Source organism: Arvicola amphibius, chromosome 3 (assembly GCF_903992535.2).
Source record: "Arvicola amphibius chromosome 3, mArvAmp1.2, whole genome shotgun sequence".
Lineage (NCBI taxonomy): Eukaryota > Metazoa > Chordata > Mammalia > Rodentia > Cricetidae > Arvicola > Arvicola amphibius.
Genome location: NC_052049.1, coordinates 122,603,548 through 122,619,398, shown reverse-complemented (window position 1 = coordinate 122,619,398; position 15,851 = coordinate 122,603,548). Strand labels below are relative to the sequence as shown.

At 48.1% G+C, this 15,851-nt stretch overlaps 1 protein-coding gene across 1 annotated transcript; it reads right to left on the bottom strand.

Annotated features, from left to right (window-relative positions):
• Positions 1-976: 976 nt before the first annotated feature.
• Sh2d7 (SH2 domain containing 7) lies at positions 977-10,394 on the bottom strand. The gene is made up of 6 exons (XM_038321247.1): positions 10,219-10,394; positions 8,865-8,954; positions 5,494-5,659; positions 5,040-5,252; positions 2,544-3,227; positions 977-1,027 (listed from the first exon to the last, which is right to left on the bottom strand). The coding sequence occupies exons 1-6, from the start codon at positions 10,392-10,394 to the stop codon at positions 977-979; spliced, it is 1,380 nt and encodes a 459-aa protein (XP_038177175.1).
• Between the last annotated feature and the right edge of the window lie 5,457 nt (positions 10,395-15,851).

The following is a 15,851-nucleotide window of genomic DNA, read 5'->3' as shown; positions in this document are numbered from 1 at the left end:
TGGGGACACGTGGACAAGGGGGGTGGAACTAAAACAGGGAAAGATCCTTGGAAGAGCCCGCTTGGCCGAGGGAACAGTGGAGCAAGAGGCCTGAGTGGCCTATTCCAAGCTAGGGCCTGGGCAAAGCCCCAGGTGCTCTCTGGAGGTAAAACCACCAGGCTAATGGTGGGTTTCATGGAGGAATCTGGGTTGATCCAAAGGGCAGGCCTGGCTGGAGGCAGAAGGCAGGCAGGGGTGACCTGCTCCCATAGGCATGGCATCAGGTGTCCCCTGGCTGGCTCCAGATGTTGCCCAGCAGTGCATCCCGAGCTTAAGCCTGTCTTATTGAGGGGTCTCTGTCCAGGCCCTCACTGCCCACATCTTCAGATAAGTTGCTGGGTCTCGGTTTCTTCATCTGCAGCACAAACTAGGAGCATGCAGAGCAAAGCTGGGATAAAGATGGAAACGTGGGGCAGGAAGATGGGCAGTTCCCAGTCCGCTGCCACGTCAGCATCATGACTTTTGAGGCTGGACCCAGCTTCTTGTTCTAACCCTCCTGGGGCAGGTGCAGAGAATGTGGCTCCTGGCCTTCTCCCATCACCCGGCAAGAACACGAGGAAGGGAACTGGTTTTGTCCTCAGAAGTAATAGCATGATGTCATTTAGCCAGGTGGGAGAATGTCTGTGTCGGCAAGGGGCCCGCCACATGCTTGTGAAGAATCTGAGGTATGAGGCCGGCTCTGCCGTTCATCAGCCCAGGCCTCTGCATGTTCACCCAGTCCTTCCTTTAGTCAGTCCCCACTCTTGTGTCCTTCGTTGTGTGGATGGACAGCGCTGAGGACATATCCAGGAGTTACAGGCTGTGGCAAGGTCTCTCCCATGCCTTCCCAGGTATGCATCCCAGAGCCTGCTTCTGCCGTGGCTAGTTGTGTCACACCTTCAGGTGAGTTGAGGGTATCCAGGTGTAGCCAGGAAACCCCCTGGATGCCAGGCCTCTCTCAGAATTTGTGCTTCTTGTCTGTGAAGAAGAGCCTCCGGAACTTGTCAGGCTGGAAGGAAGGGAGAGACGTTGGAACCTGGGCTCCCCAGCAGAGATGGGAAGACCCAGGCTCAGAAGCTCTTAGTTGGGGTCTGGGGTGAGGGTTCAAGCTGGAAAAATGATGCCAGACTACAATGCTGGTATGGCTCCCACAAGCCTCTCCGGGGCCTCCAACCCCACTCTCAGCCTTCAGATTTAAGACCGATTTGCCTTTATTTGGTGGGAAGGGAGGAATGTAGAAAAGGGGTGGGGGGTACTGCAGAGTATCAGCTTCCCTCCTGGGTATGTCCTGGGCTCCCTGCCCACTACTTCCCATCTGGGGCCTTGCTGGGACAGGATGGAGGACGGGAGGGGTTATATATGGACTCCCAGGGTTAGAGGAGGACATGGGGGCATCCAGGGGAAGTGTAAACCTGGCTTTGGAGGTCCTTAAAGGATTTGTCCACTGCCTGGGTCTGAGAGGATCAACACCTCAGAAAATGGTGGGGACAGAGCTAGAGCTGGAAGATACAGCCCTGGCCTGAGGGAGGAACTGGTTCCCCAGAAGCTTTTTGCTTTGAAGCTCAGGATGTCCCTGTTCAGGCCAGGAGAGGGAAGTTCCAGCTTTCCCCAGACTTGAGGCTGTGCCCACAGGAGTGGAGCTTTCTACTTTTACTGTTCACGAGTAGAGGCAGCTGAGGGTTTGGAAGGGGGTTGGATGGGCTCATCTGCCTCCCTGGGGACCCAGGAGCAGCCAACTCCCTCTGGTGTCCTTACACCCCCATCCATGTTCTCTTCCTGTTTATCATGAATCCTCAGAAATAATCATCCTATTCACCAAGAGCCACCTCTGACAGTGTCTTGTCAAGAGAGAATGTAGGACACTGCTCCTTGGGCAGCTGCCGTGGGCATAACCAATTGGTCAGCCCCTTTTTACAGACAAGGAAGAGAAAGCCTGGGTAGGGTTGCCAAGTGAAAATACAGGCTGCCCAGTTAAATCTGAGTTCTAGATAAATAAGAAACCATTATGATTTTTTGAGATGCGTCAAAACTACTGATTTATGTGCAATTCAAATTTAATAGATGCCTTGTATTTTTTTCTTGGTGAATGTGGCATCCCTAGTCATCAGGGAAATTGTCATGGTAAAGCCACAGGCTAGAGAGCTGCTTATTAATGACTAGGGCCACGGACCTCCCGGTGGTTCCGACAGCCCCGCAGTGGGCTCTGAGAAACACAGGGAGTGTTCTGCCATAGAGGAAGCTCTTAGGTGGGCTAGAAGCCCCCATTCACCCTCATCCTTATATCACCAGGTGGAAAGTTCTGGTACTTCTGAGCATCGGCAGTAACCTGTTCCTGCTTGAGGAGCACACGCAGGTTCTCTCTATGTAGTTCTGGCTGTCCTCGAGTTCACTACGGAAGCCAGGCTGGCCTCAAACTCACAACACCCCTCCTGCTTCTGCTACTTCTGTGCTGAGATGAAAGACATGTGCTACCCTGTCTGGCTCACTGGGTATTTTGTAAGGACCAGGCCACCCAGGGAACTCACCTTGGTCACCCGTCCAGTGTCCTTGTTCTTGGAGGCTGGGATTTGCTCATAGTTGTTCCCTGGCTCTGGGACCCGAGACGTCCCTGAGATCTCATAGCCACAGTCTGTGGGCCCTGATAGCTGGCTGTATGTGGAGCTGAATTCAGGGTATGGGAGCTTGGCAGTTCCATGCCAGAAGGTTGGAATCGGCTCATAAGTACTGTTTCCTTGGCCTGGTCTGTCCTTACCCTCCTGTCGTAGGCCTGCAGTCCCAGCAAGCTGGTAGGTGTCTGTAGAACTGGCCTCAGAGGAGGACTGAGCCTCATGGCTCAGCTTTAGAAACCCCTGCCTCCAAGTAGAAGCCCGTGATCCTGGGACCTCAGAATTGGGGGGCAGGGGAAATCCTAAGGAAGCATAAGACATGGTAGCACTCTGGTCTGTCTTCACCCCACATGGGGCGGGCTCTGGGTTATTGGGATTGTTCTGGTCTTCATCTGAGAGTTTCCTTGAGGGCTTCCTGCCTGGGGAACAAGCCAGGCTGCCAGCTGGAGCTAGCCTGTGCCTGCTAGATACCTCTATGTCCAAGCCTTGCTGTGCCCGGTTTGTCTTCTTCAGGTCCGCGTATATGATGTCGCTGGGGCCTGCAGAAGGCTCATCCAGAAGAAAGGGACTCCTCTGAGGAATAGGGGGCCCTCTAGTGGGTGCCTGGGAGAGAGGGACAGAGAATGTCTTAAAAAGCACTCCATAGGTACCGTGACCTCACACCCCCTGAGCTGTCTTTATAAGTCTCCCCGCCCCTGTTTTGCTTCAGTTTGCCTATCATAGGCAAGGGTTGGCTCACGACCTTTATGTTTCCTGGTTTATGATTCTAAGTACAGTCTTTACCTTGGCACCCAAGGTAACTAGCTCAACAGCCAACCCAAACTCATCCTGCCTGGTCCTCCTGCCTCTAGCATGGTCCATTTGTGCAGGGCCCCATGAGCCTACCCACTCACTGCTGTGTGCCCTTTCAGAGCAGCTGTATCCCAAGCCCATCGCTTGTGGATCCATTCAACAAATATTTACTGAGAATCAGCTACGTGACAGGCAGTCTTAAGTCTCGAGGCCAGCATGAGTTTATATTCTAATCCGGAAACAAGCACCATGGGGCTGTGCTAGGAATGTACAAGGAATTGATGTAGTATATGACATATGAATGTGACATAGGTAATGCCATGTCAGCTCATGATCAGTGCTGTGGAGAGCAAGGCAGGTAACAGAGTAGAGAAAATAACAGGTGGGAAAAGTGACATGCCCTATAGGTCAGGTGGGAAAGGTGGCATGTCATATGGTCATGTGGGAATAGTAACATGTCCTATAGGTCAGGTGGGAAAGGTGGCATGCCATATGGTCATGTGGGGATAGTAACATGTCCTATAGGTCAGGTGGGAAAGGTGGCATGCCATATGGTCATGTGGGGATAGTAACATGTCCTATAGGTCAGGTGGGAAAGGTGGCATGCCATATGGTCATGTGGGAATAGTAACATGTCCTATAGGTCAGGTGGGAAAGGTGGCATGCCATATGGTCATGTGGGAATAGTAACATGTCCTATAGGTCAGGTGGGAAAGGTGACATGTCCTATAGGTCACATGGGAGAGGTGATGACATGCCCTATAGGTCAGGTGGGAAAGGTGGCGCGTTCTATAGGTCAGATGGCCTTTTTGAGGAGAGACACAATGCAGTATGAGTACGAGTGATGTCACTCTCTCATAAGAAGAGACCCAGGCAGAGTATACAGAAAGTTCAATGGCTTATGGGTTTAAGGAATATCTAGAAAGCCAATGGGGTCATGGTGAGTAAGGGAAGGAGGTTCCAGTTACTGGAGAAGCTCTTGTAGACTCTGAGGATTTTAGGTTTTATTCCGAGCATAAGAAGTCCTTGGCATGGGTGTGTTGGCACACACCTTTTATCCTGGCACTTGGAAAGCAGAGGCAGGCAAGTCTCTGGGAGTTTGAGGCCAGCCTGGTCTACAGAGTGAGTTCCAGGACAGCCAAGGCCACACAGAGAAACCCTGTCTCAAGAAAAAAAAAAAAAACAGCAACAGCAAAAACAAATCCTTGGCGTACTGTGGTCTATGCATCAAGAGCATTCTCTGAGCCTGTCCTAGCATGCAGACGTCTCACTTCAGTTTGCTAAGTGATTTTCAGGTATCTCGTGACCATTCTCATTGAGATCTCCCACGAACGTAAGGAATGGGAAATAGACTCAGAGTACATGACTCGCACAAAGCCTCATGGTGAGAAAATAGAAGTCTAGCCTAGGTTTGAAATCCATCAAGCTGACCAGGGCAGGCCATAGAATTGGTGGATCACTGGGGACTAAGACCGGTTTGTGGTTCTTACACTGGGGGCCTGATGCTCACCCTCTATAGCTGAAGCTACTGCTCTGGTGGTTTCTAAGGACCTGACTGGTATGACCCCCCTACACACACACCACATAGCAGCCATCAGCCTGTGTGGCACAGATCCTCCTCACCTCTGCACTTTCCTCTTTGGAGACTGTCCAGGGATTCACATCCAGGGCTTTCTTGGTGTGCAGGAAGGAGACCTGAGGCTTTGCAGGAAGGCGGGGGCTGGTGGCCTTGTCAGGAACCACGATAGGAAATCCCATGGCAGCTGGGTTTTTCAGGCCTAGACTAGTCTGCTGGAGGCCCGTGTTGACAGCATCATAGAGGTCATTTTCCTCTAACTGGAGGCAGTGAGGATATAACAGGCTTATGGTCATACACTGGCAGCTTCCAACTGCTTGCAGGTATGGCAGGGTAAGGATGGCAACATCCCACTAGGTTCCTGACCTTGGGAAAGGTACTTTTTTGAATGAGGGCCCATGACTCCTTTGAGTTCCCTTCATAGGGTGTACCTGTGTGATTGTCACCCCAAGCCTGGACACCCCAATCCTACCTCCCTCACCAGGTAAGAAAAGTGCCTACCCGTGGGCAAGCAGTAGCAAGGGTCTCTCCAAAGGGCTCAAGCTGCACCTCCTGGTAATGACGTAGGAGTTCTTCCAGGGTTCTGTGGCTGAGGGTGTCTCCGGAGACAAGGTAACGTCGATTTTGGAGCTGGTTGATGACGAAGTGGCGGCAGCGATCACTACCCCTGTGACACAGTTACATGTGGACTGGGTTGGGCTGCTGCCTTCCAGTGGGCCAGCTCTGCACCTGAGTGTTTCCATTCTGTTCAGACTCAGCTGACCAAGGGCTGCCCTTTTCATGCCATCTATGATGTTCCTCGGGGAACTGGGGATGGAGTGGGAGGCTTCAAATGTCTGGGGCCCTGGGAAGAACCTGAGCTTGTTCTTGGGGAGGGCAGGACTGGGATTAGAGTGATTGAGACACTCAGTGAGCCCCAAACAAGGGTACCCCAAATCTTGCTCATCAGATTTACTAATGCAATCTATTTGTTGTTGCTGTTGTTTGTTTGTGTGTGTGTGTGGTCCTGGGGATCAAACCTAGGGCCTCACCCATGCTGAGCAAGTGCTGAAATACCATGCCTCCAGCCCTCTCTACTTAGCTATCTTAACTTTAAATCTTTAAATTATTTACTCATTTATTTTTGAGAGAAGATGTCATTTTATAGCCCATGTTGGCCTCAAACTCAGGTGAATCTTCCTGTCCCAGCTTCTCCAGTGCTGGGACAGTAGGTATGGGCTACCACGTTTGGCTAATACAGTATTTTAGAAGCTCAAAATGAATGAAAAAGCAAAACAAAGTGACAACCTATCAACACAAAAACGAGAAAGAAAATATCAAAGTCTCCAGTAAAGACGAGATCCAACCATGCACCTTTCCATTCTGCTTCACCCTGTCCCATCTTCTGGAACAACTGAACCCCGCCTCCTATATAATCCCAATGTCTTCATTTTCTTTCTTTTTTTTTAATGGAAGAATGATTTCAACACAGAGCATACATCATGGGTGTGCAGCATGATGAATTTCTACACATAAAAATGCCCGTGTAACCACAGGTAGATTAGGATATAAAACCTTGCCTCACCCCTCCTTGCCAAGTGCCCCACAGGTGGCCTCTTCCTGACCCTATTGCTATAAGTTCCCTTTTTCCCTTATGGAATTTCAAATAAATGAAAATTATGCAAAAATCCTCATTTGTATCTCACTTCCTTAACACAAGGTATTTTTCGGATTCACTGAGGTCCAAGTAGATTTAGCTTCTTCCCTTCAAAAGTTATGTGTAGTGCCTCATCTGATAGAAAACCTATAATCTGTTGGGTATTTAGGCTGTTTCTTTATTGAGGTTTTTATAAATATAGCTATTATGTTTATCTTTTTATGAATGCATGTGCTGATTTCTACTGAGAATATGCCAAAGAGTAACAGGAGCAAGATGGAGCAAAAGACATGTATGTATGTATGTATGTATGTATGTATGTATGTGTGTGTGTATATATATATATATATAAACACACACACACACACACATATATATATATCAAGGAAATCAAATTTATCAGTCTTTTGGAGGGGGTTCCTCCTTTATTCTGGGAAGCCTGTCCTCTTCAAACCAAGCATGCTTCAGGAAGGGGGCACATGTTGTGGTGAGGGAGGAAAGAGATGCACCGTCTAGCCACCCAGGTCAGCTGAATCCATCCTGGCTACCAGTGGGGTGACAGAAGTCACAGCCAGATTGCCCTCATATCCAAATCTATCAGTCTTTTAGAGTGAGTACTTTTCGTGTCTAAGAAATTTTTGTTTATCCCATTTTCTTAGGCAGTTGGTTTACTCATTGAAATATTTTCTTATTTCTTTTAAGAAAGTTACTCTTTTTGTACATTTTGTCCATTCCCCTCTCCCCACAGCTTGGACATCCACGTGCCTTGTGCCAGTTAGAGGAAAGCAGGAATGGAAGTGACAACTCCTGATGTGAACCAGTGAGTCAGCGTGCTGGCTCATCTCTGGACTCTTCTGTCCCTCGTGACTATTCATATTTCTCTGAGCACCTCTTCTCGCTGTCTTTTACAAGGTGGCATTCTGCCTAAGGTCTCATGAGAGAGAGAGAGAAGCTCAAAGAAATACAGAATAAAGGAAAAACAAAAATGAAAAGAGATTTGAAAAATGCTTACTTATTATATTTCAAAGTGCCCAAAATAGTGTCTGGGGAAAAATGAGTATTGATCAATGATTAATATTTCCTTAGCCCAGCCAGGTGGTGGTGGCACACACCTTTAATCCCAACACTCAGGAGGCAGAGGCAGAGGCAGAGGCAGAGGCAGAGGCAGAGGCAGAGGCAGAGGCAGATGGATCTCTATGTGTTCGAGGCCAGCCTGGTCTGCAAAGCTAGTTCTAGGACAGGCTCCAAAGCTATGGAGAAATCCGGTCTTGAAAATCCAAAAAGAAAAAAGAAAAAAAATGTATTTGGCCCTTCCATGGTTTGTGTACTCGGTGCCAGGCATTTTCAAATGCACCGTCTTACTGAGCACATCCAACAGACCTGTAATAGGTAACTAGAATAGTCCTGTTTTACATATGAGATGGCAGAGGCACAGAGTGGCAAAGAAGCTTCCTCTGGGTTAGGATCTGAACAAGGAGAGTCTGTGCACATCATTTGAATCAGAATCTGAAGACTTGGAAGTTTGTCCTGCACTCCTGGCCTCCCTCCAGGTCTCCAGAGGGAGCCTTTTCCCCACTCAGCCTATGGTCAGGCCAGAGTTCACATCACCTCTGGCTTTACCAGGCCTATGTCCCCTCTTCTTTGGTCTTATAGCCTTACTCACAGCCAAGGTCTTCATAGTCAACGATGGCATGGGTCCCCCGTAGCCTTCACACCTCTAGACTATCTATCTCCAGCTCTCCCTCCTTATGCTGTTACGAGGATACTGGTGAAGTGGCAGTCTCCCTGGATCCCTTCTTTGTGTCAGAATTCTCATCCAAGGCTGTCCCCAGATATCCTGATTCCTGCTGCACCCAGGGACCTGGGGCTCCCCAAACCTTGCACTTCTATTTATGCCAATCCATCTGCTAGAAGGCTTTCTTATACTCAACCATGCCCTCTTCCACTAGCAAATAGCTATTTCTCCTTTACCGGGCTCAGAATTCATCTGTTCCCACCAGAAAGATATTTTATCTGGCTCTGCTCATGCCTTTGAAGGTTGCAGCAACATCCTTGGCATATAGTCAGTGCTACTGCCCTGAAAGCGTTGGCCAAGGCTGGGATGGATGAATCATGGAGTCGGGGCCCAGGGAAAACCAGACAGTGGGTTTCTGGGCCTCTGCATTTATCAGCAGCCTCTGGGTTATAGAGTCTTGAGGCTGCCTGGCTCTTCATAGAGGGTGTCCCACGTACTTACCTGTAAGACAAGATGTAGCCAACGGCCCGATCACTGAGGCGGACGAGGAAGGAACCGAGAGCTTTGTCCCTGAGTAGCTGCTCTGTCTGCCTGGACAGAGGACATGCCATTAACTGGGGTCTGTAGCCCCACAATAACCAAGTAGCCTGAATTAGACCCGCCTCAGGATCCTTGCAAGCCATGGTCTTGGGTCCAAGATTGAGGCAGATTTCAGCCCTTGGTAGAGAACCTTCTTAGACTTTTGGCTCTGAGACCTTTCAAGGTGCAATCCGTGCTTGGTCCTGGCTCACATGAGCAAACTAAAGACTCAGCCTGGAGTTGGATGTGAGTCCCAAGGCACCTTCCACTCCCCACTGCAGCCTTGCCAGCAGGTGCATTAGACACTGTCTGCAGCTATCTGTTCTCCACCTGGATAACTCTAGAGTAAGAATGATGCCACCCAGCTGGAGACATTTGCATTGGCAGCAATCCCTGTCTCGGGACTAGGTGTGTGGTTGTGCAAGATGCATACTACAGGAGAGTTTCTGCAGCAAAGAGCTGCTGCTGCTGCTGCGTCTCAAGCTTGGTCACGAGAGAAGTTTACAGGAGCCTATTTCCCACCCTCTTCATGCCCTACACAGTGCCAAGTGTTTTGGAGGCATGGCAGAAAATTCTAGCTTTTTTGTTTTTTGTCTTGGCTTGGCAGAATACAGATGATATATTTCCTTAGCCAGTTACTCACCAAGTTAGAACTACCTTCATAATTTGTAGGGATCAGCGCCAAGCGAATATGTAAGGTCCATTATTTCCAAATGAGTGTCACGACAGTGACAGCAGAGCATTAAAGCAGGTACAGGTCCCCCCTGAGCACACAGCCTCAAGTGATCCATAAAGCTGTCTCTGGTGCTGTGTTAGGCACCAGGCCAGTACCTGGTGGGCTTTGTTTCTCGTTCCTTCCTCCATCAAGTATTGGGAAGCTTAGCAATCTAGATCAACCATAATGCCAAATCCCACATTCTATCTCCTACGCCAGGATAACCATGTGTCTAGGTTTCCTGGCCAGTTTTCCAGCTTAGTTACAATAGGATCCCAATGCTGGTGCATGGCACAGTCTTTTAACTTTTGCCAAGATACTCAGAATTCATCCAAACATGCCCAGCCCCTACATAGTCCTTCTCATAGCTGCAAGGACCCCACTCGGGAAATGCTCTTCAGACCTGCCTTCAGAAGCTTCCTCAATCTGTCCCATCCACCCCCAGGGTTCTGCCTAGTGAGGGAAAAGTCAGGAGCCCAGAGTTCCAGAATCCTTAGGGGATATTCTCAGCCCTGAGGAACTGTGGGGCCATGCTGGCCGCGTTGTCAGGGGCAGCCTTACTTGCGGGTGATGAATCCATGAAACCAGGGTGGCAGAGCTCCATTCTGCAGGATAGAGGGGGCCTGAGTCTCCATGAACCACTTCAGAGCCAACTCCTGGATTTCAGCCAAGGCCTGCCCATCCCCTGCCTCCCCTAGTGCCTTGGGCAGCTGCAGCTGCTCTGGGCCACCCTCCATCCTGATGAGTACTGACTGGAAATGAGTCCTGGTGGCTGTCGTCCCTTATATCTGGGTGTGATGCAGCTCATTTGCCTGAACCCACACCCAGTGCCTGGAGCACACAGAAGTCCTGTTGCCTCTGGACAGGCAGCGGGTTCTCCTCTGTGAAGCTTTGGGATGAGGCATTTTGGCTGGCTAGAGTCATGAGCAGGAGGCCCCCATAGCAGCCTGGTGAGGATCAGGCAAGCTTTCCATGATCTCTGAGCCAGCAGATGAATGGCTGACTTTGGCCTATTTTCTCCCAACCTTCTGTCTTTGTCTCAGCTGAGGAGCAGACCCTGGCTGCAGTCACAGCTTTGGCCCTGTTAGCAAAGCCCTGGATTTAAATTCGTTGTATCCTGCCCTCAAAGAGGCTTTTTGTGTTTTGGTAGGGAAGTTCCATACTGATGAATTTTTCCATCCACTGCAGGTTGTATCAAGTACCTACTGTTCACCATATAAATCTGGAATCAGGTCACTGCAGCTGGAAAAACATTTTTTGTTATTGCTGGTGTGTGTGTGCACGTACAGGAATGTAGCCATGCATATGTTTGCGGAAGTTAGAGGGTGGTATTGGACACCTTCCTCTGTCACTCTGCATTCTCACTGGACCTGGAGTTGCTGCTTGAAGTAGACTGTCTGGCCAGCAAGTCCCTGGGATCCACCTTTTTCTGCCTCTGTGTTCAGGCTTTATGCAGGTGCCAGGGATCCAAAATCAGATCTTCATGTTTGTAAAGCAAGCGCTTTGCCTACTGAGTCATTCTCCTCAGTCGTGGAGAAGCACTTGTTACTAAAGGAGGTAGATGGGCAAAAAATGTTTGTGCATGCGTGTGGACGCTGTACTGGATGTATCTAGCCTGCAGGAGGCAGGGAGAGGAAGGCAGAACACATGGGCTGTATGCCATGGGTCGCAGTCAGTCTTACTCAAGAGTGACAGTGGGCATGTGAAGGAGGAAGGCAAGCACCTGGGGGAAGAGAGGCTGTTGCCAACCATGGGGAAAGTGAGGGCACAGACAGGGAGTTTGGGATCAGTTTAGGGCTGTAGAACACTTTGTTCACACGAATATTCCCAATCTCCAGGATCATTCCACAGCAGAAACTGAGGCTGGAGGATACTGAATCAGCAGAAGTGTTCAGCCTCCCCAGAACACAGGTTAGACTCTCCCATCACACAGTGACATGGGGGACCAGAGGGTGGCTGAGCCGTTGGAGACGTCTCAGTTTGCTCATACACTGGACATAAAGGGTTACTGTTTAGATTATGAGGTCATTATGATGAGTAGGAACAAATGGTAACGAATATGAGATCATTTACATAAATTCAAAGCAGACCAGAGCTAATCAATGATGCTCGAAATTAAGAGCAGAGGTTACAGTGGGGGAGGGGGGAGAGTTTAATGACTTCCAGGAAGGGACCAGGAGTGCTGGTATGTTTCCACTTTCTGATCTGGGTGATGTGCTCACTATGAAAATTCGTGGGGCACAGTTTATGCTCTTTGCTAAGCATGTGTTCTACTTCAATAGAAACCACTTACTGAAAAAGGAGAAGATGCCATAGCCACATTTCCATGGTTCAGATTGACTTGATGTCTGTGTGGCTCTTAATCAAATGTTATAACTTGTCTAACTTCAGGGTCTTCATATCTGAAATGAGGACAATAAGATGATATGTGTATTAGCTCATTTTCTATTGCTACAGAGAAGCACCCAAGGTTGGGTCCTTTTTAAAGAAAAGAGATTTATTTAACACATGGTTTTTGAGGTTAGAAGGCCAAGATTGGATAGTTCCACCTATTTTGGTTTCTGGCGGAGGCCTCCTTAGCTATATCACAGGGTGGTGGATGCCATCATGGGGACATAATTGAAAAAGAGCAATCGCATGGCCAGAGAGGACCAGTTAGAGCTTTTATAGTTACCCACTCTGTTTAGAACTCTCTGGAGTTCCATGAAGATGGAGTTAATTAATCCCTTCCCAGGATAATGCTCCCCAAGGACCTGTCTTTTCCTAAGCCTCCTTCAGGGTTCTACCACCTTCCAACATAGAAACTCTGAGGTTCAAGCTTCTAACACAGAATCCCTTAGGGGAGGGATTATGTCACATTCAAACCATAGCAGCTTGTTATTTGGAAATTCAACTGAGTTAAACTCCTTTGAATAGACTTTGAAGTAAATAAGCAATTAGGATTAGCCAGTTTTTGATGAGAATGCTGCCAATGATGGTGATGATGTAAAAACTCTTAAATATGGAATAGTCTGTCCCATTGGGTAGACTATTATTTTTTTTAATAATTTATTGTTTTTATTTTATGTGCATTGGTGTTTTGCCTTCATGTATGTCTGTGTGAGGTTGTCAAATCTTGGAGTTACAGACAGTTGTGAGCTACCATGTGGGTGCTGGGAATTGAATCTGGGTCTTCTGAAGAGCAGTCAATGCTCTTAACTACTGAGCCATTTCTCCAGCCCTAGACTACTATTATTACTACAACTTTGTTGTAAGTAATCTCAGTCTAAAATAAAATAAAATGTTTTAATCTCAGCACTAAGCAGACAGAGAAGCAGGAGAATTGCAAATCTGAGGCCAGTCTAGGCTCTATAGCAAGACACCAGTTTGAGACCAGCCTGAGTCATATAGTCAAATATTGTCTCAAAACAAAACAAGGAGCTGGAAAGATGGCTCAGAGGTTAAAGTCAAACTAGCCCTTGCTGAGGGACCTAGGTTTCATGTCCAGCACCTGTATCAAACAGCTTGCAACTGTCTGTACCTCCAACTTCAAGATACCCAGAGCATCCATCTCTGGCCTGTTTAGGTTCCTGTACTTACGCGCACATGCACGCACACACACGCACGCACACACACACAAATATGGAATAAAATCTTTTTTAAAAAAAATACTGATCTCTCTATGTAGCCCTGACTAGCCTAGAATTCACTATACAGAGCAGGCTGGCCTCACACTCAGAAAGATCTACCCACCTCTGCTTTTCCAGTATTGGCATCAATGGAGTACACCACTATGCCTGGTTTTGAAATCAAGTCTTCTGAAAACTGTGTTTGGGTATATGTGAGATGCATTTGGTTTAGTGGCAAGGCAGGAGCATGAAGCAACCTCCAGCCTGAACCTGGGAGCTCTTTCTTCACCTCTTAGCCTCTTCTTCCTCCTTTTCACAAAAATAACAGCACTTAACTTTCCTGGGCAGCTCTTAGCACAGGGCCATGCACACGGCTACACAGCAAGTGTTCCTGGAGAGTCAGCTACCCAGAACAGTGATTTTATACATGATTAATTTCCAGTCTTGGCTATGTGAGTGTTGAAAGGGGCCACCAGGAACGCGTCATCATTTCTAAATGTGATACTTGATCTTCCCATCACAAGTGAGTCAAGAGAGATGGTGGGGTTTGTAGTCCCAGGCCCAAGTGGGCAAGAACTAGAATTCTGTAGAATGTAAAGTCGAGGAGAAAGGAGATTCTGTCTTTATTTTCCTTAACTTTTTCATTGAGATCCAATAACTCCTTCCTGGTGGATACAGGCAGTAACCCAGTTAACATTAGCATCACCTGCTGTTTCGTCACCAACGGAAGCCACAGATATTTTCCTATCTCATGACAGCAGCTGCAGGCACGTGGACAGTCCATTCTTCTCATCCTATCAGAATTATAAAAATCCAACCCAATCCAGCCGATCTCGCTTTCTAGCGCAGGGAAAGCACAGCGCTAGCACTGCATCGGTAACTCTACTATGACCGCAGCGCCACATAACCTAGTACCTCTGTTCCTCTACAGGTCCACATTTGTTAATTAAAAAAAGATTTAGGAGGCACATTCGGCTCAGCTGATTTTCCAGAGACCCATAGCACCATTAAGAGTGAGAATTCTGGGGTCCGACCCAGAGCTGGTTTGCTGCCAAAGTAACGTCCTGGAAGTATTCAAATGCAAAGAAATACACTGCCCTCTTTTTCCATGAGGCATTTTCACTCCACCACCTCTTATGCTGGATACATTTAGGGCAGAACCTGATCATTTTCATAAGAAGACAAAGGCTTTTTTGTACGAAAGGGAACATATCCCAGATGGCTCTGGACTAGGGGTGACAGTTCTGAAAGTCAGGCAAATAAGGAGAGCTCTATATTTATCCTCAAAGGAAATATGGGACTTAGGGGGAGCAAATACTGGGTTTGGAGAGAATTCAGTTTGCTATGTGAAGGGTTGTGGGTAGGAAACAATTGCCCAGGATGAACCCCGCATCCCATTGTTCAGTTCCCTACGTGTGGTCACCTGGAGGATGCTGGGCCCTGGGTAGAGAGAAAGTTGTGGAGTAGTCCCCCCTCCTTCCCCACCCTCCTCCTTCCCCACCCTAGGGCTCAGAGGTGTAGGGGGCTGATTTAAGGGAGAACATGCTCTGGAATCAGACTAAATAATTCAGAATGTCAGCTTCCACTGACTGGCTCTGTGATAGCACCGTGTCTCACTTTCCCCATCTATAAAAAATGGAGCAAGTAGTCAAGTGCTTATAGCCATGAGGACCTGTTCTGGATCCCTCCTATCAAGTAAAAAACTGGACGTAGTGGCTTGACCTTGCAAGCCTTGCTTAGGGGAGGCAGAGTCAGAAGGAACCCTGGTAGTCACCACCAGCCAGTTGTCCGGAGTTGGTGAGCTCCCAGTTTAGTGAAAGACCCTGTCTCAAAAAATAAGGTGGAGGGTCTAGAGAGATGGCTCGGCAATTAAGAGCACTTTCTCCTCTAGCAGAGGACTCAGGTTCAGTTCCCAGCATCCACGCGATGCTTCACAACCACTGGAAGCTCTAGCTCCTGGGAGTCTCACCTCTTCTTTTGGCCTCTGTGCGTACTAGGCAAGGTATGTACATACTACACATACAAACATACAGGCAAACACTCATACACATATAATAAAAATAAATATTTAACAAAATAAGATAGAGAATAATAGAATGGAGACATGATATTTACCTATGGCTTCTACATGCATGTGCCTATTCATCTGCACATACATGTACAACACACACACACACACACATACACACACACTGAGTGGGAAAAATATCTGCATGGTAGTGTTGTGGAATGTTAGCTGAAGATGTGTTACATTCCTTTACGCTGTGGAATATTTGTTTGATGATGTAGAGTTGTGTTTCATTTGTTTAACTCTGTGTTACTTTACCTGCCTAAAATATTTGATTGATCTAATCTAAGACCCGAACAGTCAATAGCTAGGCAGGAGAAAGGATAGGCAGGGCTGGCAGGCAGAGAGAATAAATAGGAGGAGAAATCTAGGGAAGAGAGAAGCCAGTGATAATAGCACTGGGTTTTGATTCTACTCCATGTACTGGCTTTTTGGGAGCCTAGGCTGTTTGGATGCTCACCTTCCTAGACCTGGATGGAGCAGGGAGGGCCTTGGACTTCCCACAGGGCAGGGCACCC